The sequence below is a fragment of the Anomaloglossus baeobatrachus genome, chromosome 2 (assembly GCF_048569485.1).
Source record: "Anomaloglossus baeobatrachus isolate aAnoBae1 chromosome 2, aAnoBae1.hap1, whole genome shotgun sequence".
Taxonomy (NCBI): Eukaryota; Metazoa; Chordata; class Amphibia; order Anura; family Aromobatidae; genus Anomaloglossus; species Anomaloglossus baeobatrachus.
The window spans coordinates 470,376,308-470,398,891 of NC_134354.1; the positions used below are offsets into that span (position 1 = coordinate 470,376,308).

Consider the following 22,584-nt stretch of genomic DNA (forward strand, 5'->3'; position numbering starts at 1 on the left):
ATCTGATTGGTAAACGGCGTAGTGGCAAAAAAATTCGAAACGCCAAAATTAAGTTTTTTGGTTGCCGCAAGTTTTACGCAAAATGCAATAACAGGCGATCAAAATGTAGCATCTGCGCAAAAATGGTACAATTTGAAACGTCAGCTCGAGACAAAAAAAAGTGATCACTGAGCCATAGATCCCAAAAAATGAGAACGCTACGGGTTTCGGAAAATGGCGCAAAACGTACGCCACTTTTGATGGACAAACTTCTGAATTTTTTTTAACCCCTTAGATACAAGTAAACCTATACATGTTTGGTGTCTACAAACTCGCACCGACCTGAGGCATCATACCCACAGATCAGTTTTATCATATAGTGAACACGGTGAATAAAACATCCCCAAAACTATTGTGCGATCACACTTTTTTTGCAGTTTTTCCACACTTGCAATTTTTTTGCTGTTTTCCAGTACACCATATGGTACAACTTATGGCTTAATTTAAAAGTACAACTTGTCTCGCAAAAAACAAGCCCTCACATGGTAAGATTGACGGAAAAATAAAAAAGTTACGGCTCTCAGAAGAAGGGGAGCAAAAAACAAAAACGGAAAGTGCCCGGGAACTGAAGGGGTTAAAAAACAGCATATGGTCCCCTCCAATTTTGATGCTCAGCAATGATAAAGCCTGACAGTTGGGGGTTGGTATTCTCAGGCTGGGGAAGCGTATGCTTATTGAACTCCTCAGCCTAAAAATAGCAGTCTGCAGCCACCCAAGATTGCGGCATCAGTGGCGCCCCTGGGGTTCAGTCACCACAGGGCATTGTATTTCATTTGGGGTGCAATGCTTGGACTCGGGTGATGAAGGAGTTAGTTACTAGTGTTGTTTGTGTCATTATACAAAACATCTAGCTTTGAGTCACCACTTACACAGGAAGCTGGACAGTCTAGGGAATTTCAGGTTACCCAGGCAACAGCCACTAAGAGTCATACCAAGGGTGGGGCACGGAGTGAGTGAGAGAGACACAAACCTTTTTGACTTCAGAACAGTCTGAGACACCGAAGGAGCAACAGGTCCCCAGGGGGGAGTGCTACACTCAGCTCTCCTCAGGGGGACCACCCGTGATGTGTGCTTAGGAACCATCTCGGGGAAGGAGGAGAGAGTGCCAGAACATCATGGGACTTGTAGTACCACGGCTACTATAGAGAGTGCATCTCAGAACTTCTATAGCTATAACCGGCAAAAACTGGAAGAGGGCAAGAGACAGAGGTGAGCGGTGGAGATGGTGAGACAGAGGAGCCATGGCAGCTGTAGGGAGCTTAGCCGCTTCCACAGTGCCAGCGCAGTCGGGATGCAGAACCCTCGGTGGGGGACACCTTCACGGACTAACAAATCATCAGGGTTTGGGGATTTAATGTCCTATCGCCCACCACCCACTTTCCTGGAGCACAGTGACATAAAGTATAAGGGTCGGGTTTACAGCCAGGCCCCACGGAGAGGACCCACATCACCTGCATACATAACGGGACACCTAAAACAGACAGCGGCGTCCCCAAGTTGCTTCAGGCCTTGGGGAGCCACGAGTCAGCTGTGAGGAAGGTCTTACATATTTCCACAGACACTGGTGATTGCCTCTGATTCACCCGGGACCGGCTGGAGTCCATCCGTGGCGGCGGAAAGTGGCACCTCTGGGGACCTTTAAGAACTGTGAGTAAAAAGAACTGTGAACCGCAGCCCCGGTGTTGTCCTTGTCATTGCCAGTGCCACCGCCCCGCGCTTCGGCACCATCAGCCGTCCCCATTGCCCTCGTCCGCCTTCAGCTTCGCTCCACCTTTGGGGAGCTGGACTATCTGGCCTGCGTTAACATCAGCCCCGGAGGAGAGCAACATCTCGCAGCGGTGGCCAATTCCTGGCCGCACACCACGAGTGGCGCTGCAAAGCATCCCCCATTCCCATCCAACACCGATCCTGGAAGAGGAAAAGTCGCAAGAAGGGTCTGCGGTGGAGGAGGTCGGGACCCCCATTACCGCTGCAAGCGGTGACACGCTTCCCAGGGACCATTCACCCTCCTTCCATCCTCCTTTACACTGGACACCTGCTTGTTTGTCTTTTACATGTAGCCGACGGGGCCACGAAGCCAGGTCAAGCCAGTCACAGCAACCCTACAAAATCACTGGCCCGGTGACGAGTAACCCCTGAGGCCCCATGGGGCGATACACATCCATAAGATGTGACAATCCTGGAGCTTCACGCGGCTCGTCTCAATTACTCTGGTGCAGTGGCAATTGGGGTAATAAGGGGATAATGTCAGCTCACAGCTGCCACTAAGCCCTAGATTAGTAATGGGAGGCATCTACAAGACCCCCCCATTACTAATCTGTAAGTGAAAAGAAACAAACACTCAACAAAATCTGTTTGAAATAAAAGACAAAAAAGCACCCTCTCCAATTAATTAAGCCGAAAACACCCTTGCACGTTCAACATAATCCACATGAGGTTTCACGATGATTGCAGCTCTGCTACATTACTGAAGGCATAGCGTACAATCATGGTACATGACCGCTGTGAGGTTCAGGCAGAGACAGAGTGAGCCACATGATCAGCGGTGATATCACTCAGGTGATTTGCGGTGATTTGCTGGAGGACCATGATCACTCAGTCTCTGCCTCAACCTCACAGCGGGCGGTCATTTTTATATGGCTGCTCGGTGTGAATTCAGATGTACAGAACTGAAATCATCAAGGGACCTTGCGTGGATTATGTCGGATCTGCAGGGGTGTTCTGGAGTTAATGAAGTGGTGAAAGAGGGAGCTTTTTTGTCTTTTAATTCAAATATAGAATTTTTAGTTGTTTTTGTTTATTTCTTTTCACATGCAGATTAGTAAGGGGGGTCTCATAGATGCCTCCCATTACTAATCTAGGGCTTAGTGGCAGCTGTGTCCTGACATTAACCCCTTATTACCCTAATTGCCACCGCACCAGGGAAATCGAAAACAGCCTGGTAAAGTGCAGGGATTGTCGCATCTAATGGATGTGGTAATTCCGGATGACTGCAGGTGGCTAATTTTAGGCTGGGGGTGGCCCAATAAGCATGGGTCTCCCCAGCCTGAGAATACCAGCCCCCAGCAGTTAAGCTTTATCATGGCTGGGTATAAAAATTGGGGAGGACTGCACAATTTCTCCTATTTTCACACACAGCCAAGATAAGGCTGCAGCCTGTAACCATATGCTTTATCTGTGCTGGGTATCATAATAGGAGGGTACCTTACACCTATTCTTTTATTTATTTATTTATTTATTTATACACCACAATATAGACCCGCAGACATTGTGTGTCACACAGGGTGGGGGCGCGTCTGACTGCAACCAATCACATACTCCGGGACGGTCTGTGGGCGAGGAATGCAGTGCATATAGATGAGCAATAATGAGCGGCCTCAGAAGAAAATGAGCAGCTGCAGGAGCAATTACAGTTGCGCCGAAACCTTGGTAAGTATGAAGTGCTTGCTTCATTCTTATTTTCTTTATTTTTCCTTTATTTTTTTTTCCCAAGTGCCTGATCTGAATCATTAGCTGGAATTCCCTGAGAATTCAGTGCCTAGGTCCAGTACTTGAGTATGTTTGTAACTGTGTGGATCCGGACTTTTACAGTTTGGGTCCGCCCATTACTAATTACTAGCTCACTGCAGTAAAACACAGGTGGACCCATCTTCAAAATTTCTGCGGCATCTGCACTTTCAGGACCCGGATAACACTGAATAGGATTCAAAATAACAGTTGTATTCAAGTAAGGGGAGGGGAAATACTGAAGGATGTAAATAGTGAACACTGAAAAGTGAATATGCATTGCTGCTCATAAAACATGAAAATATTTTTAGGAAAAAATGAGTTACTTTGCAAATAAAATGGCCAAATTTACTTGAGCCCAATTACCACGCCAAGGTGTAGCTCTCAACTGGTTCCTAATCTAATTTATGCAAAAAGGAGGGGAGCCAGCTCTGCTTATGAGTGGCATGCAACAATGAGAAGGTAAAAAGTGTAATATTCACAAATTCATTCCTACTGTGACAATTCAATGAGATTTTTGGCAAATAATTGATCAATGATTTGAGCCCCCCTGCCCCGTCACGGCAAATCTCTATAAGGGGGATCCCTACACTGTATTTATAATTTATATACGTACCATAAGGTCTCGTGTAATGCACAGGACCGTATAAGAACATCACCTACCTGAGAAGTGTCAGAACCACTCCCAAGCTGCAAGGGCTGACAAGTGCGAGTAAAAGGGCAGTCCAGGTGCCAGTGTGTGTGGCAGAACCACACACACCAGCACAATGTCAGAACTGGCCCAAACAGTGCCAGACCAGCAAACATGGATGAAGGGCGGAACAGCCCCAGGCAGGTGATGCTTAAGTAATAATGCCTATGGAACAGGAGGCGGTGGCTGTATGTGAACAGGCACCAACACAAATTTTGATGGCAACAGAAGGAATTTGCAAACCACACTGGGCGTGCACGGCAAGGTGGCGGTCAACCACCGACCAGCTAAACGCAAAAAGGAGGGGAGCCAGCACTGCTTATGAGTGGCATGCAACAATGAGAAGGTAAAAAGTGTAATATTCACAAATTCATTCCTACTGTGACAATTCAATGAGATTTTTGGCAAATAATTGATCAATAATTTGAGGGCAATTATACTGAGTTGGGAGGCTGGTGGGTCCATATTACTGATTGGGAGGCTGATGGGGGCCATTATATGGGGCGAGGTGAGCAGTATTGTTTTCTAATGGCAGTAATTGAGGGGGCCACTATACTGAATGGGAAATGGTGTGAGCCAATCATACTGAATGCAGGGCTGTTGAGGCCAATCATACTGAATGGGGGCTGGTGGGGGTTCTGGTGAGCCCCAAGGATCAATTTCACTTTTGAGACCCAGGTACCCCAGTCCCACACTGAATATGGTGGCTAGATATAATAATTGAATGAAAGTAGAAAATCATTAGGGAAAAAATACATAATGTCTCTTTCTTGTTTAACAAGTTTTCTTCACCTGAGCAAGAAGAAAGGGTTGAAACATTGCACCAATACAAACATGTAATGTAATTTCACAAAAGCTTTTACTAGAAGATTGTGCTTTTTTATTATTCCTTAACAGGTTATCGACCATTCTGCCTACTGGCACAGAAGAGAGAAATGCTTTATTGTAGTTTTATTAGTACAGTACGCATGTTCCACCTGCCTGTCTGAAGAAATGAATATTGAAAATGGCACGATATAGAGACGGTCTTGAAATATCAGACATAACAGACATCCAACCGGAAGACCTTTGTTCTCAAAACAGTCATTAAGTTATCAAATACATATACAGAAAAAAGGCTATACATCAATTACCTCCATTTTCAAAGATTAATAGACAGGAACAGAAAATCCCTTGAAATGAGTGTGTTCTTTCCAACAAGTTAATTCATTTAACAAAGGATTTTTCTAAGAGAAATAGATCAATATGTCTTGTGCTCAGGATCGGTGTTCTGTTCAGTGAGCACACAATGATCTCCTTAATAATGTATGAGCCACGCTACAGTATGAATGACAAGTCACAGCCACAGACCTGATAAAATGTGATGCTCAATCTGGGATTCACTTTGTTGTATTCTCTCAATGCTTCTGTTAGCAAATGCTTCACATGAACTGAATCAAACGATTGCTGGTAGCCATCCAAGACCTGATTGGCGCTGCTGGACTTCTCACTTTTTCTCAGCAAATTTGTGTCCTGCTGTCTGGCTACAGTAGTAACGAGCCCACCTTCATCCTCCACAATATTACTGAATAGGGGCTGCTGAGTGCCTAGGATGGTCTGCACCTGCCAAATATTAATAACAAATTTCTCATAAATGGGCTAACCATAATTTCACCGGACTAGCCTTGGTATAACTAGGTCGATGTATGCAGTACTCGATTATACATATTGAAAACAAGAGGACAAGAGTAATGTGTGCAAAGAAACAGATAATTTTATTGATTACACAAACAAGCACAATGAAAAAAAAATCTAAATACAACCACTGGAGATTGGGGAAGGGGGAACAAATGGCCAATTCATAGGAAAAAGAGGTTTCCAGATATTTATGATATGGTCAGGTAATCCAAAATATGATAAATATGAGGAAAACAATTCTCTAATTACAAGTACCATACCAAAAGGGCCGGATAGAGACATGTACGCCAATCTTCCTCCCTAAAGAGCTTCCTCCCTGAAGAAGCGTGCAACACATAGCGAAACGCGCATAGGCGGTCCTTTCATCCGATCCAGACCGGGGGTACTTTGTGGCCTAAGAATTTTCCTCGACAGCATCTTACATATATGCACTAGCACTTTAGGTAAATATGGTTTCCTTAATTAAGCATTGGCGTACATGTCTCTATCCTCCCCTTTTGTCCTCTTGTTTTCAACCTGCCAAATATTGCATTATGTTTTATCAAAGAGGATTCGTTTAGAACAAATTTCAGTTTTGTTTTATATAACTTAATTTTCAATGCTACTTTTTTTCATTCATATCTGTATGCTGCTGCATTCCTCAGTTAAAGAAAAAATAAAAGGGATATCCCCATCTCCAAGATCCTACTCGAATATCTAGTAGGTGTAATAATAATATTATTAACAAATACGGTATCTCCTTTTAGAAATGTAGTATAGTTCATCTGGTATAGCTATGTCTCTTACCTCATGTGCAGGGCATTGCAGCTTAGGTATTCATGGTTACTACAACGAGAAAGTAACTATCACTATATGAGTGGACATAACCATGACTACCAATGCCCTGCACATGAGGTAAGAGACATGGCTATATCAGGAGAACTATACTACATTTCTAATTAGAGGCATTTGCTATTATTATTATTATTATTATTATTATTATTATACCTGCTACATATTGGGATAGAATCTTGGAGATTGGATACCCCTTTAAGGCAATAAAATACTTTTTGCAAACTCACTTTTGAACCCCAAGCTACTGTACTTAAAATTTCATTGTCAAGTTTGACCACAAGCTTAATGTAACTATCCACCTATATTTTGTAGAGCTGGGGAGCTATGTATGAAAAGATTGAAGCCCTAGGCTTTATAAAAAAGAAATCAAACAAAAATGACTAAAATTGTTCACCAGCTGTCCTCACTTCCTGATGTGTGTAGACAGCATCGGCATTGCTCACCTCTACAAATGGGCGAATAGTAACTATTCGTGTTCGGATAATGCTTACTGAATAATGAGTACTGTTCTAGTATTTGCCACTGCAAGAATAATGCAATGCGTTTCCCATTGACTTGTATTAGGTTAGTTATTTGTGACAAATTCCAGAATAGTACTTAGAGATTCATGCACAAAAATGCACAAAAACAGTTTTGATGCCGATTTGGTGCAGTTTTCTGTCAGGAGATGCAAATTTTGTGCAGACATTTCACAATATCATGACAATAACCATGGGCCTCCCCAGCCTGAGAATACCAGCCCCCAGCTGTCAGCTTTATCATGGTTGGGTATCAAAATTTAGGGGAACCGCATGCCGTTTTATAAATGATCTATTTAATAATATTAAAACAAAGCGGCATGGCATCCCTCTTATCTTGATTCGTAGCAAAGATAAGCACATGGCTGGGGCTGCAGCCTGTAGCCGTATGCTTTATCTGTGCTGGGTATCATAGTATGGGGGACCCTACGCCATTTTATTTATTTATTTTTACACCAATATAGACACACAGTGTCTGTGATTGCAAGCTGTCACACAGGCTGGGGACACGGTCTGACTGCAACTAATGACAGACACCGAGACTGCCAGTGGGCAGGGGAAGCAGTGTATATGTATGAGATTAATGAGTGGCCACAGAAATAGTGTTACAGCCACATAGAGACTGGTAAGTATAATGCCCCTGCTATATTCTTATTTTCATCCTTTCTTTTTTCTTTTTTTTTTTAATTACCCGGGTAGCCAGATCTGGATAACTACCTAAGGTTCCCTGAGAACTCCAGGCCCAGGATCAGTACACAGGTACTAGGTAACCCATGTGGATTTGGACTTTTACATTCCAGGTACACTTATCACAAATCACTAGTACTTGTATAGTTTGGGTATATATATTTAACTATTTTTATGGCTAATTATGGATTATTTAATTTCATCATTATTTTAAAAGAAAAAGGGGTTTTGTGCCGAAAAAAAACAAGAAAATGAGAATTAAATATTTTCGGTTGCTGTGGCCTATCATCAGAAGCTGGATCATAAATATGGGAAACTGGAACAAACTGTTGCTTGATAGACTGGACTTTGTTTCAATATCCAGTGTGAAAAACTGCAGAGCTTCTTAAAGCAGTGTTCCTCAGCCTTTTCAACTAGGGATTAATGAGCCAAAATGTGGTTGTGACTTACCACCTACCCAGTTAGGTTGATAGCAAAATTAAAAATATCTCTTCATTTGCATTTTTATGTGTCTCTGTATTACAGTAACCATAAAAGAAATTAAATTATACGCTAACTGAAAATGCGGCAGTTAAAAAAAAGCCACTATAGCATAAGAGTATTTCAAGACAACAAATAGGGTAAGGCACACTGGTGGGACACATCTATAAGGGTGGATTATGATATGGCAGATTATATTACAAAGGTTTCTGCAACTGTCAACAGAATATACCTTGTAGAAATCCAATTACCTGAACTCTGAAACCAATCATTACTCTCAATAGTCATGTGCAATACATCGGCACATCAGGAAGAGGAAAGATGGGTGTTCTACGCTGCTTGTATGGATCCAAACAGAGACACAGTAAAGGCCCTGTCACACACAGAGGATAAATCTGCGGCAGATCTGTGGTTGCAGTGAAATTGTGGACAATCAGTGCCAGGTTTGTGGCTGTGTACAAATGGAACAATATGTCCATGATTTCACTGCAACCACAGATCTGCCAAAGATTTATCTCTGTGTGTAAAGTGGCCTTAAGACAAGGATAGTACAGTTTTCGGAGAAAACCCTATTGTGCTATCTTGTTCCATAGTTACTCCTCTAAACAGTACATGCGAAAATGACCTCTAAATCCAGTACTTGGCTTCAGCAGTCAGGTGACTAATGTTTAGTGATGATCGAGCTCGATACACGTAATGAGCAGTCGGATTCTAAGACAGGCGCAACTCATGTATCTAGTATAATGGAAGTCAATTTGCGACAAACATTTTCCAGAAGGTTTCACGGAAAAATGCTTGAGTTTCCATTGACTTCCATTATACTCGGAACTCAAGTCACATCCATCCGAACATCCAACTGCTCGTTACCAGTACAAAGCACCCGAGCATGGTAATGCTCGCTCATCACTACTAGTGTTTGGAATATTAACACTTTTATTACCAGTAGGGACAAAGCAGTGGATAATTAAAGAGTAAAACTATTTTCTTTCTACAACGTTGTGTTATAATAATCCTCTACTATAGATAGAGCCAATTTTAAATAATCCTTGTAAAGTCCTTTAAAATAACTTTAAAAAAGTTACTACATAGGAATATTTTAACACTGATTTACCTCTTCTTCATTTATAAAAACTTTCTGTACTGCTATGGTCAGCTCCTGAACATATCTGCTGTAATCCACTGCACTAGACATCCGGTGGCCATAAACCCAGTCACATTCATGTCTCCAAAGCCTTAGAAGATTTTCATTTGTGGTCTTTCCATCTAGAGAAAGACAGATGTTCCTGCAAAATAAAAACATAAACCTATTTATTTCTTAGCTAAATATGTTTGTATTTCAGAATACTGTGGCAGGCGCTCAAATCCTGCTCAAATGTCTGAAGGTGGGAAGACAGGCGCTGATTGGTCACGGGGCTCGAGCGTCATAACGTCACGTGGGCCCCTGGAACGTGACTTCAGACATTGCTGGAACTGCAGCGGCACCAGAGGGAGTATAGACTTATTTATTTTTATGTGGGCGAATAATGGGAATAAGTAGGGGTTGTCCAAGTAGTGGACATCCCCTTGAACAATGTATTGTCAAGATAAAACATTACTTTATCATTTTAAGTTTTCAAACTTAACAAGCTATATTTTACAGAAGATGGAAGATTGCCATGAGCCATTTTAAACAATGGTCTGTGTAAAACGTAACATGAAAAATAGTTATGCAAAATTGGTGATTTGATCTGACCTATATCCAACTTATATCTTATGTGCACAACATTTCACTACAGGGCTGGATTACGACTAAAAAGCAGCCGTGGCACACAAACACCACCAGTCCAGATCCGATATCCCCCATCAAATTAAAGTGCTTTAAAATCCTTCAACTCCAAAAAGATGGTGCTGATCTCCAGATATAACAGAAGAAGTTTTATTTGGCTATTATAAAATACTACAACGCATTTCGGCTAAAAATCTTAAAAAGGATAGCCTTCTTCAGGTAAAATAACATGGCAGATGCTCCATCAGAGCTCGACTTTAAAGAGCTTCAATTTACTAGTTTTCTGTGATCCTCGGGTGGAGGTGATTCAGTGTGTATCAAATCCTGGTGAGCAGCAGATCAGGACAGAGCTTGTGGAGGTTGATCTGTAGGGATCTATGAGTTTGATCCAACTTGCAATAAGGTGAGTACGATTCATGCACATCTTTTAACCGACATATATGGATTTGAACTACTACATTTAGAGTGGCACTGTGTATGTCCCTTTTTATCTTCAACCTCTCAAGGTTTACCTTCGATATCCCCCATCAAGAAAGATCGCAGCACACAAGGTTCATCAAATTTTCTTTACTTTGTCATATCCTTCAGCACACCTCTACAGCAGTTATCCAAAGCTAAAAACATGGGTTTTTTTTGCAGGAGCTTTGTAGGTGTGGATGTCTTTAGAAAAGAAAAGGAGGCGTGGCCTCTGCAGTGACAACCTGTGGATCCTGCAGAGGCCACGCCAGAGGTTTGTGGTAGCTCCAGTGGAGCTGTCAGTGCTATCCAAATGTCAACAGTGTCCTTTGATTTGCTCCAGCAGTCAGGTAACTATAGGAGAAATTGCTAGCAACCATAGAAATCCAGTGGGCACGGATATTGTTTGAAAAACGGAATGCTTAGATCCGCTAGGGTGACATAATGGGCTATTTTCAACACATCCATAACTACAACAATAAAAGTTTTCGCATTGGACAACTCTTTTAAACTTGTAGCCACATCATTAACACAAGAAGGATAATAAAAGTGCAGTATATAAATATCTAATTACATGGGTAAGGGCTTGTCAGAAACAAGCAATGATATCAAAAGGCTCTTACGCAAGAATTGTGTATCAGAACTTCTTTCTTAAGTAGCACATGAAACACAATAAAAAGACCTTGTACACACAGATAAGAACCTTACAGTACACGCATCAGAAAATCACAGCCAGTGTCAGACTGGCTACCGGAGGAATCTCCAGTAATGCCAGGTCTGTATTCAGTTACCTGCATTGCACCTGAGCTCCAGAGTGCAGCCTAGACTGCCCCGCGAGCGCCGAGTGATTGATTCCCTGGCAATTGCAGTTCAGTTCATGACAGCTGCAGACATCCCGGGCTGATCTTCGGTGCTCTCACCTGAACTTCGGATTGCAGCCCAGCCTGTCTACAGCTGTTATGAACTGAACCGCAATCGCCGGGGAATAAATTACTCGGTGCTAGCAGTGCAGTCCTGCAAGCTCTGAGACCAGACCAGGCTGAAGCTGAGAGCTCCGGAGTGCAAAGCAGGTAACTGAATCCAGGCCTGGCATTACTGGAGATTCCTCCAGTAGCCAGTCCGACGCTGAATTCGCAGCCCATGTGCCAAACACAATTTCAACAAGTATAGTGTACATGTCACACAAGCACCACATACACTTCACAAATGCACAGTACACATAAGTATAGCAATCATGTCACACAAGCACCACATACACACAACTATAGCAAACACATCACACAAATAAGGAGCATATTTCACACAAGCTCTATGCCATAGCACACATGTCAAACAAGTAAAGGGCACATGTCACATATACAGTGATTGAAATAAGTATTGAACAAGTCACCAATTTTTTAAATAAATATATTTTTAACTATGTTATTGACATGAAATTTCTCACCAGATGTCTGTAATAACCCATCCAATCCACAAAGGCAAAGAAATCAAACCATGAATATCCATAAATTATTGTCACATCACAATTCCTCAACTCAGCATGTCTGGAATGCAATTAATGACTGTCTGCGACTATGGTATCAGGGTATGCTGAGCTGTCAGTTTGGTGAGTGACAGCTCAATCATCCAGTCGGGTACTGGGGTGTGCTGAGTTTTCAGTGAGATGAATGATAGAGCAGTCATCCAATCTGACTCTAGGAGGTGCTGGGTTATTCAGGTGTTCCATGTTCACAGTTATTACCCAACCACTTAGATGAGCAGTCTCTCCTGGAAATCTGCCAGCTATATTATTTTGTTTCAGTGGTGCTGTTGGTCTCATTTCTGTGCACTGCTTCTTTTGATTATTGCTGTCTGACCCCAAACTGTTACCTGACTATGCCTCCGTTTACACCCTGCATCCACGATATGGCCTCCTGACATCCTTACCCTGGACCATTACCTGACTATGTTTCAGTTTATGCTTTGCATCCATAGTGAGCTCTCCTGGTATTTTTCCCAGGTAATCCGACAACCCAGCCTCCAGACTAGCCCATAATTAAGGTTCAAGTGTCCCAGTTATGTGTAATAATGAGAAATGACACATGCAAAAAGTATTTAACGCATCAATAAAGAGAAGTGCAAAAAGCCATGGAAAGTCATGACACAGCTGAAATCTATCAGTAATCAGAAAGCAATCCTAACAGTGAAAAATAATATCAGCTGGTTCAGCTGATGGCCTATAAAAAGGTGCCTCATTAACAAGGTGCCACACAAGAAACATTTCATGATAGGTAAAACCAGTGAGCTGTCTCAAGAGCTCACAAACATATTGTTGTAAAACATACTGAATGTATTGGTTACAGAATTTCTGAACTACTGAATGCTCCAGAGAGCAGTGTTGGGTCCATAAACATAAGCATAAAAATGTATGCAAAATTTCTTCAAAGTACTGCTTCATTTTAATGTACTGTATAATCTAATATATAAAGCTGAATGTGTGTATGTATGTGTGTGTGTGTATGTCCGAGATTGGCATCGGCACCGTCGCAGCTACAGCCACAATATTTTGCACACTCACACGTCTGGAACCCGAGAGCGTCATAGGCTATGTTGTGAGGCAAAATTTTAACCCCGCGCGTTCCAATTTACCAATCAATTTTGCCCCTATCTATATAATGGGGAAAAAGTGAAACGAAAAGTCTATCCGCACTGTCGCATTTACAATCCCAAAATTTTGCATACTCACATGCCTGGACCCCGAGAGTGTCATAGGCTATGTTGTGAGGCAAAATTTTAACCCCGCGTGTTCCAATTTACCAATCAATTTTGCCCCTATCTAGATAATGGGGAAAAAGTGAAACGAAAAGTGTATACGCACCGTCGCATTTACAATCACAAAAATTTGCACAGATACCTCATGTGACCCAGGGAACGTCGTAGACTATGTTTAGACAGGAAAATTTAACCCCGCGCTTTACAGTTACTCTCCAAAAAACATGAGTTCATTACAGTAAATGGAGCCTGCAACTACAGGTTATTAGTAGGAGCTGTGAGTGGTTGCTATAGGAACAAAAGACATTCATATTATAAGAAGCTTATATGTGAGGTAATAACATGTCAGTGGGGAGACGGATAGAGAGAGAGAGACAGAGACAGACAGGGAAAGAGACAGAGAGATAGAGACAGACAAGGAAAGAGACAGACAGAGACAAACGGTGAAAGAGACAGAGACAGACGGTGAAAAAGACAGACAGAGACAGATGGGGAAAGAGACAGACCTGGAAAGAGACAGATAGGGAAAGAGTCAGACAGACATGCAGACAGGGACAGAGACAGACAGACAGGGAAGGAGGAGACAGCCAGAGAGACAAAGATAGATGGGGAAAGACACAGACCTTGATAGAGACAGACTGGGAAAGAAACAGAGAAATAGAGACAGACAAAGACAGGCAGACAGGGAAAGAGACAGGAAAATACAGACAGAGACGGGGAGACAGACGGGGAAAGAGACAGGCCTGGGAAAGAGACAGACCTGGAAAGAGACAGATGGGGAAAGAAACAGAGAAATAGTGACAGACAAAGAAAGAGACAGACAGAGACAGACAGACGGGGAAAGAGACAGATGGGGAATCAGACAGACAGAGACAGATAGGGAAAGACGCAGACGAGGAAGGAGGCAGACGAGGAAAGAGGCAGACGAGGAAAGAGGCAGACCTGGAAAGAGACAGACCTGGAAAGAGACAGACCTGGAAAGAGACAGACGGGGAAAGAGACAGACAGACAGATGGGGAAAGAGACAGACGGGGAAAGAGACAGCTCTGGAAAGAGACAGACGGAGTACATTACTTGGCCAATTTAGTTCAATTTGTTTGTAATATCTGTGGTGATGAAATATATGTTGTGAATTGCTTCTATTAGCTTAGTTTTTGCCTTTTAATAATTACATTTCTATCTATTTTTTTTGTGGTTTTTGTGTGCAGAATACATTATTGTTAATACATGCTATTTTGTTAACAGCAGTTATTAACCCGGGCGAAGCCACGTAGTACAGCAAGTAAAATGTATAAAAGAATTGGTATATATTCTTTACATTTTTGTTTTCCCATTTTATATTACCCCTTCATAAAATATTTACTGTAACAGACAATTAAATTTAGAAATACCCCATAGGTAATGTTTTCTTTTCAAAGACTAAAAAATAATATGTTGAAGTTAAGGTTTGTATAGTTCATTTACCGGGCAAGAATATTATAATAATATAATCTTTGTTTGCATTATTTCTCAAGTTTTAATTTTCAAAATGAAAGGTACAGAACTTATCCCTCCAAAATAGAATTTACAATAACAGATATAATTATTTTTAGTAAAGTAAAAATTGTGGGGAAAAAAATATATATATTGCTGTTATATTACTGTGCACTATCCATCATGCACTAGGTAAAATATAACGACTTTTTGTAATGACAGCAAAATGTACAAGGAAGTCTAACCTTAGTTAAAACAATGAAAATATACATGAGCTCATCATTCTTCCACAAAAAGGCTGAGCGCTTGGCAGTGAAACAAGGACATTTGGACAGACCTAAACTAACAAGGGCAGAAACTGCATGATCATCTCAAAATCCAAGTGATTGATCATCATGATACTGAAATACAGAGGAAAATAGGACAGACAAGTTCAAGTCAGTAATTGTCACATATGGCCATGGGACTAACTTTTTTTTACTTCTAGTGTGGCTGGCGCCTCTTACCTTTATGTATTACAGTGTATAGTGACATGCCATCACCGAGCAGCTTTTATAAGTAGCACAGAGAGCTGACACAGCAATAACCGTTCATAGAAGTGAACTATCGGTCCTTTCAAATGAGTCCAACCAAACATGTAACATCTTTTCCTCTCCATTACCTGAACATCTTTGCAAGGTCTCGAAGTGTAAATATGTAGTGACAGCGCTGAGACGTCCCCAAGAACACAGTCCTGAGCCTTTCCTGTAGTTCTATTGAAACTTTGGTGATAGCTAAAATTAATTCCTGGAGGTGCTCAGTAGGCACAGTGCCTGGGCTGCCAGCCTGAAATCAAATGAAAATGGGTCACTGCCAACCCCGATGAGGAAGCAAATGGATGGCTACTTCTTATCTTCCAACAGATAACACAATTAGTAGCGTGTTTTTAAGAAATGTAATAAAGGGAAATGCTAAACACAATGCTGATAAGAGAATTCTTTGCAATTAGTGAAATGACTTGCCACATAATAAAAATAACTTCCTAAACATAAAATTAAACAAATGAGACTATTCATAAAGGACACTGGCAGCCTTGAGATTTCTCTATAATTGTCTCCACTTGATGTATAGATATTAAATTGTTTCTTTTAAAGCATGCTTGAATTGTGGTTAATCCTAAATGTGTCACTAAATTTTACTGCCACTTGTGAAGCACTGCAATTACTTCATTATGACAGGCCATTAACTAATAACTGGTACGCTACAAGCTTACAATGAGCACACAATTAGCTGAGCGGCTGCGACACTGTTCATTTTCTTTAACATTCCACTAATGAAGGAGAGAAGACAGGTACCTTGTGTTCTGTCACTCCTGGCACAAAGTGAGCATTCAGGATGCTGCTGAATATCCCAAGCTGTTCGCTTTGACTGAAAAAATGAGAAATAAGGCAAATCAATTCACCTTTGAATTCACATTCGAAATGAATTTGTCTTTACATGTTTAAAAGGTTATTCACAAAACCACAATGGGAGTCTAATAACAAAGTAGACAGTTATTTATGCCACTATACAATAACTCGTTTCTTAATGCCTTGTTTTGTACATTTCACGCCCCAGGAATGCCTCTATAGGCTTTCTTTATCTTCCAGGTGCTACTGGAACCATCCAGTTGTAGGCTCTACTGCCACCCATGATACAAGATTGTATTCTACCTTTAAGGCCCCTTTACACACTGAGACTTTCTAGCGATCCCACCAGCGATCTCAACCTGGCCAGGATCACTGGAAAGTCTCTAACAGTCGCTGGTGAGCTGTCAAACAGGCAGATCTGGCCAACGATGCAGCAGCGATACGGACCTGCAGAACAACCTCACTGGAAAGTGAACGCTAGCACGCCTATGGGCTGGGTCGCTAACGATGTCGTTGTAACGGTGTCAAACACACCGATACATACTGCGCAGTGGGAAACAAAAGACCAAAGAATGGTCCTGAACAACTTGTAGCGATCAGCGACCTCACAGCGGGGGGCCAGGTCGCTGATGCATGTCACACACTGCAATGTCGCTGGGGAGGTCGCTATTACATCACAAAACCGGTGACATTACAGCAGTATCGCTAGCGATGTTGCAGTGTGTAAAGGAGCCTTTAGAATACACTGTATGCCACTGGCTGATTTTATCTTCTGCTATCTACATCAGTATAGCTGTTTGTGTGGTTTTATATCATTGTTAGCTGATTTATCTCAAAGCTGAACTGTCCTGCACTCCTCCGAAACAGAGGTTGTAATTACTAGACAGTGCAGAGCTGAGCTGTGTTTGTTGCCAGAGATGTGAAACTGGAAATGCAGTTCTTTTGATGCATATGGCAAAAGATAATCCTCTACAGGCTCTAACTCTATTTTTTGTTCACTCTGAGCTAGTGAGTGGAGACTTGGTGCTATTATGTGTCTGATACTAAATATTCCTGCTTGTTTCTCTTTGTAGCATACAGACAAAAGCAGTAACATGTAAGGCCTTATACATCAGTACTAAGCAGTAAGACTGTGAATCCAGCTCTAAAGTGAAATACATTTTCTGAAAGTTGTATTTTAATCTGCTTGTGTATAACTGATCTTTCACTGTGCTAAGAAGTCTGTAAGACTCCTCTTCCCCTCTCAATATAATTTAATACTCAACTTAACCTGACAATTTTCTGTGAGCTGCCTCACGCTCAGCATTATTTGGCTCAAGGCTTATCATTTACTATTTGTATTGTGGCTCTCTACCACACCATATAGCATATCCACCGAGTCCTCTTGGAAGATTTCTGCCTTTGATTAGTGCACCTTTCATGCACAGGAGCTCTTTATATGTAATTGTTGTTCTTACTATTATGTGCATAATTTATTGAAGGTGGCTTTCATACCCTGGCCATCTATTTTACTCTGGTCGTCCTGGTTTTGTGTTCAGGCTATTGTGGCTTGTTATTTTTGATTACTACATGTTCCCTTCTATACAATTGCATTGCTTATTGGGGCAGTTACTTTATTGTGGACTTGATCCACTTCGGGTGTGGGGGTTGCTTGCTATTTTAAATGTCTTGTTTGGCATTTATTGTAATAAAATGTTTTGATATTAAATAGGTAAAGTTATTGTCTTTATTTATTCTCGGTGTGCACATGTGTTCATGCAGACCTTTTCTTTTTTTTCTTGTCTCACTGCCTAATTTCTGCATGTTGTAGCACCCGTGATTATTGTTATATTGCAACGTTTGTGCACCCCACACTATATATCTTTTACACTTCAGAATTCATCCTACTCCTTCTATCTGCAGTCACATTATCAAGTAAACATCTGTGGCCCAATTTTATATGTTCACTATGGAGCTGAGTGGATCTGACAAGATTCAAACTCATCAAATTATACTTGGAAATTTGATTTGTAGCAAATTTACTCTTCTTGACTTGACTGGCAGTTATTATACTATGGGGTATGGAAAACACCAAGGTATAATAAATGTACAATGTAGGAAACAAAAAACTGAATACTCACCTCACTGCTCACCTCCACTGCTCTCACTGTCCTTCTTCTGGTCTTCAGCATCTCTTCTTACCGCCACCTCCATACACTGACTCACCGAGCATCTTCACACTAGGATGAGACTTCTGGCTATGACGAGACTCAGGATGTCCCTGCGCAGGCTTTTTCTTTTTCATACTGATTTCTTCTCATCATTTTATTATTGGTTTAATATGTCCATAGAGTATTGGGTGGAATTTTTAGATGTGTTCTAGCACACTCTACTCTGGCCATTCTGTTCTTGAGTGTTAGCAGTGTTTTTCATCTTGAAATTAATACCCTTTAAATTTATATTCATGGAGGACTAGTTTGATTGCAGATTAAGATAAATATACACACACACATACCTGACTTAGCCAGGTTCTTCTGCACCAGTGGCATGGTAAAAATCATCTACTTTAGTTTTCTTCCATGGCTTTTGAACATTTGAGTGTAGCTGGGCTTGACAGTACATTCTTGTTTTGGTAAGAATGAACAAATTGTTGATTTGGTCCTGCTAAAGGTTCTGTTCTTTAATAAATCTGTTCATTTTCAGCCTAATGATGGCTGCCTTCACTTGCATTGTCACCTCTTTGAGCTTCTAATTAAGAGTTCTCATGAACAACGACCTAATGTAACTTCAATATTTGGCCATATTGGCCATTAAACTGCTTTTGTGTGAATTGCCAACATGTTTTTCTAGAGATTACTATTAAAGTAATAATTTTATTCAGTTTCTTACAGTTACAGATCTTAGTTATTTAGTGTATACAGGCTATATAAATGGATATGAGTATAAAGTATATTTGGTTATATAGGCTTCCATTATAAAATTGAAAAGTAATGATAATTGTTTTAAAGAATTGTGGGGAGAGAACAGTTTACAGGAAACAGTTTTTAAGCCTTGTTCTTGTGGTCATCCAAATAAATCCAAACACCTATCATGTCTTAAGCAAGGGAGATATAACACTTGTTCATATGGTCAAACACATGTTGTGTAGGAGACATAAGACACCTTCTAGTGTCTAAACTACTAGAAGGTGGCCCGATTCTAACGCATCGGGTATTCTAGAATTTATTGTGTAGTTGATGTATGATTTTTGTTATATATATAGATGTTGTTGTGTGTAGTTGCCAAGTGTTTGTGTAGGGCGCTGTAAATGTTCTGGGTGTTGTCTGGGTGTGGGGGGGGGGGTATGAGAGCGGTGTTGTTTGTGTGTTGCGTTGTGTGTTGCATTGTTTGTGGAGCGTTGTGTGTCTGTTGCATTGTGTGGGTGTGTGTGTGTGTTTTGGGTGGAGGTATGGTTTGTGCAGTGTGTGTGTGTTTTGGAGGACTAGTCCTGGGGGGAAAGGAGTATATTAGGAGGAGTAGTCCTGGGGAGAGAGGATTATAATAGGAGGAGTATTCCTGGGGGGGGAGGAGTATAATAGGAGGAGTAGTCCTGGGGGGAGAGGAGGATAATAGGAGGAGTAGTCCTGGGGGAGAGGAGTATAATAGGAGGAGTAGTCCTGGGGGGAGAGGAGTATAATAGGAGGAGTAGTCCTGGGGAGAGAGGATTATAATAGGAGAAGTAGTCCTGGGGAGAAAGGATTATAATAGGAGAAGTAGTCCTGGGGAGAGAGGAGGATAATAGGAGGAGTAGTCCTGGGGGGAGAGGAGAATATTAGGAGTAGTCCTGGGAAGAGAGGAGGATAATAGGAGTAGTCCTGGGGAAAGAGGAGTATAATAGGAGGAGTAGTCCTGGGGGGAGAGGAGGAAAATAGGAGTAGTCCGGGGGGGGAGGAGTAAAATAGGAGGAGGAGTCCTGGGGAGAGAAGAGTCTAATAGGAGGAGTAGTCCTGGGGAGAGAGGATTATAATAGGAGAAGTATTCCTGGGGGGGAGGAGTATAATAGGAGGAGTAGTCCTGGGTGGAGAGGAGGATAATAGGAGGAGTAGTCTGGGGGGAGAAGAGTATAATAGGAGGAGTAGTCCTGGGGAAAGAGGAGTATAATAGGAGTAGTAGTCCTGGGGGAGAGGAGTCTAATAGGGGGAGTAGTCCTGGGGGGAGAGGAGTATAATAAGAGGAGTTGTCCTGGGGGAAGAGGAGTATAATAGGAGGAATAGTCCTGGGGGGAGAGGAGTATAATAGGAGGAATTGTCCTGGGGGAGAAGAGTATAATAGGTGGAGTAGTCCTGGGGGGAGATGTATAGGTGCCCAATGTGTGTGGGGTGCATGGCTGAATGGCCAGAGTGTGTGGGAGGCATGTCCAAGCAGCCAGAGTGTGTGGGGGGCGTGTCTGAGTGGCCACAATGTGTGGGGGGGTGTGGCCGAGCGGCCACAGTGTGTGGGGGGCATGGCCAAGCAGCCACAGTGTGTGGGGGGCATGGCCAAGCGGCAGAGTGCATGGGGGGCGTGGCCATGCGGGCACAGCGCATGGGGGGTGTGGCCAAGCGGGCAACTATGCAAAGTGGTTTCCATAGTTACCCGATATGTATCATGGTTACCAGCTTACGCCGGCTCCGGGACACGTGTGCCAGGAGCCGGGGTAATCTAGTAAGCATGGTACAAATCATGTAACTATTGAAAGCGACAGTGCTGGTTCACTTTTTGTTTGTTGGTCTCCTGCTGTGCAGCATGCATCGGCGTGTGACAGCGGGAGACCAACGATCTGAATGGGCAGGGAGCCGGCATACGCTGGTAACCATGCTACACAATATTACCCGATGTGTACCATGGTTATCAGCGTACCGGCACCCCAGCCGACACATACCCTCGCGTTGCTGGGGTTGCCGGCGTACGCTGGTGTGGGCTCCCGGGGGTGCAGCACTCACCTGGGAGTCGGGGCCAGCTGACACATATCCTCACGTTGCTGGGGTTGTCGGTGGGGCTCCGTGTCGGTTCGGGGAATGCGTGTGGGGGGCGGGGCCAGGGTAAGGGGCCAATGCGTGCGGGGGTGGGGCCTGGCCAAGCGGCCAATCCATGCGGGGGGTGGGGCCAGGCCGAGGCGAGCGGCCAATCGGACGGTTGTTACTGTAACGACACTGTCACTGTAACGACACAATTTTGGAGCAAGACAGACAGACAGACAGACAGAATAAGGCAATTATATATATAGATACTACATTAAAAGTGACAACTTACCAAATTTTGTGGAAAAAATATAATGTACATTCAAAGGAATTGTTTATTTTTTTAAGTTGTAGCTATTTTTTATTTTTTTTTAGGAGATATGCAACTTAAGAAGCGGACTAGTTGATAAATTCTGCCCAATCTTTTAACAGCACATAGATGGGCAGTCAGGGACATTAATGGTAATGGCATCCAAGTGTGATATGAAGTTACTTGTACTTTTCCCATTACAATATTTTAGTTTATTACCTTGTCGAAGTTTTGTTTTTAAAGTAGCCTTTGAAGTATATGTCGCGCCCCAGGGCAGCCAAGCTGCTCGGATCCGGGCAATCCGTGGCTTGAGGGGTCCCGGATCCGGGGGCACCGTCGATCAGTTTTTAAATAAAAAGGGAAAAATAAATAAAAATAGTCCGACTACGCCACTCGTGGTGCGAGGCCAGGGATGATATGGGCGCCGCTGCCGGTCCTCTCTGGGGATGATGGATGGGGCATCGTGGATGGTGAAGCCCTCCACGAGTAGGGCTTATCGCCAGGTGTAGGTAGGGGTTAATGTGGAGGCGCAGGGAAATAACTCAGTCCAGACAGGGGAATGCAGGTGGTCGCTTTACTTACAGCTGGGTTCGCACCCTAGGGATGTGCTGGAACCCAGGTGCGTCCGAGTCCTGTGTCCCTGTACCAGCTGACCTGGTGCCACTCGCCCACTGATGCACTCGTGTGTGTGGGTCCTCCCTGGCATAGAGCACTTGGAGGTCCTCCTGGTGTCTGGGTCCTGCCGCAGGCAGCTTGGACTATTTAGGGGAATATGTCCCGGTCCTCCCTTTGTTCCTGATGCCTCGGATGTTAGTGGTGGCAGATGAGTCCTGGAAACCCACCCGCCTGGCAGAGTTAACAGATGGCTTAAAGTCCCGGTCTGTTCTGGGATCTGCACCCCGTGCGTGCAAAGTACTGGGAGCTCTGGATTTCCACTCCCACATGATTTCCCTGTCCCTGGAGCTTGATCTCTCGCTCTCCAGCTTCCCCTGAGTGGCTGCTGTTTCTACCCAGGTCTTGGCGGGGTCTTTGCTACTTTCACTGTGTCTC

General features: G+C 42.8%; 1 protein-coding gene across 1 annotated transcript in view; it reads right to left on the reverse strand.

Moving 5' to 3' along the window:
- Window positions 1-22,584, reverse strand: part of LOC142291659 (uncharacterized) — a 1,021,181-nt gene that overhangs the window by 616,928 nt on the left and 381,669 nt on the right. The window contains exons 59-62 of the mRNA XM_075336344.1: window positions 16,213-16,285; window positions 15,540-15,703; window positions 9,545-9,716; window positions 5,588-5,839 (exon numbers count right to left, since the gene is read on the reverse strand). Coding sequence (XP_075192459.1) covers window positions 5,588-5,839; window positions 9,545-9,716; window positions 15,540-15,703; window positions 16,213-16,285 — 661 coding nt within the window. The remainder of the gene's footprint in view (window positions 1-5,587; window positions 5,840-9,544; window positions 9,717-15,539; window positions 15,704-16,212; window positions 16,286-22,584) is intronic.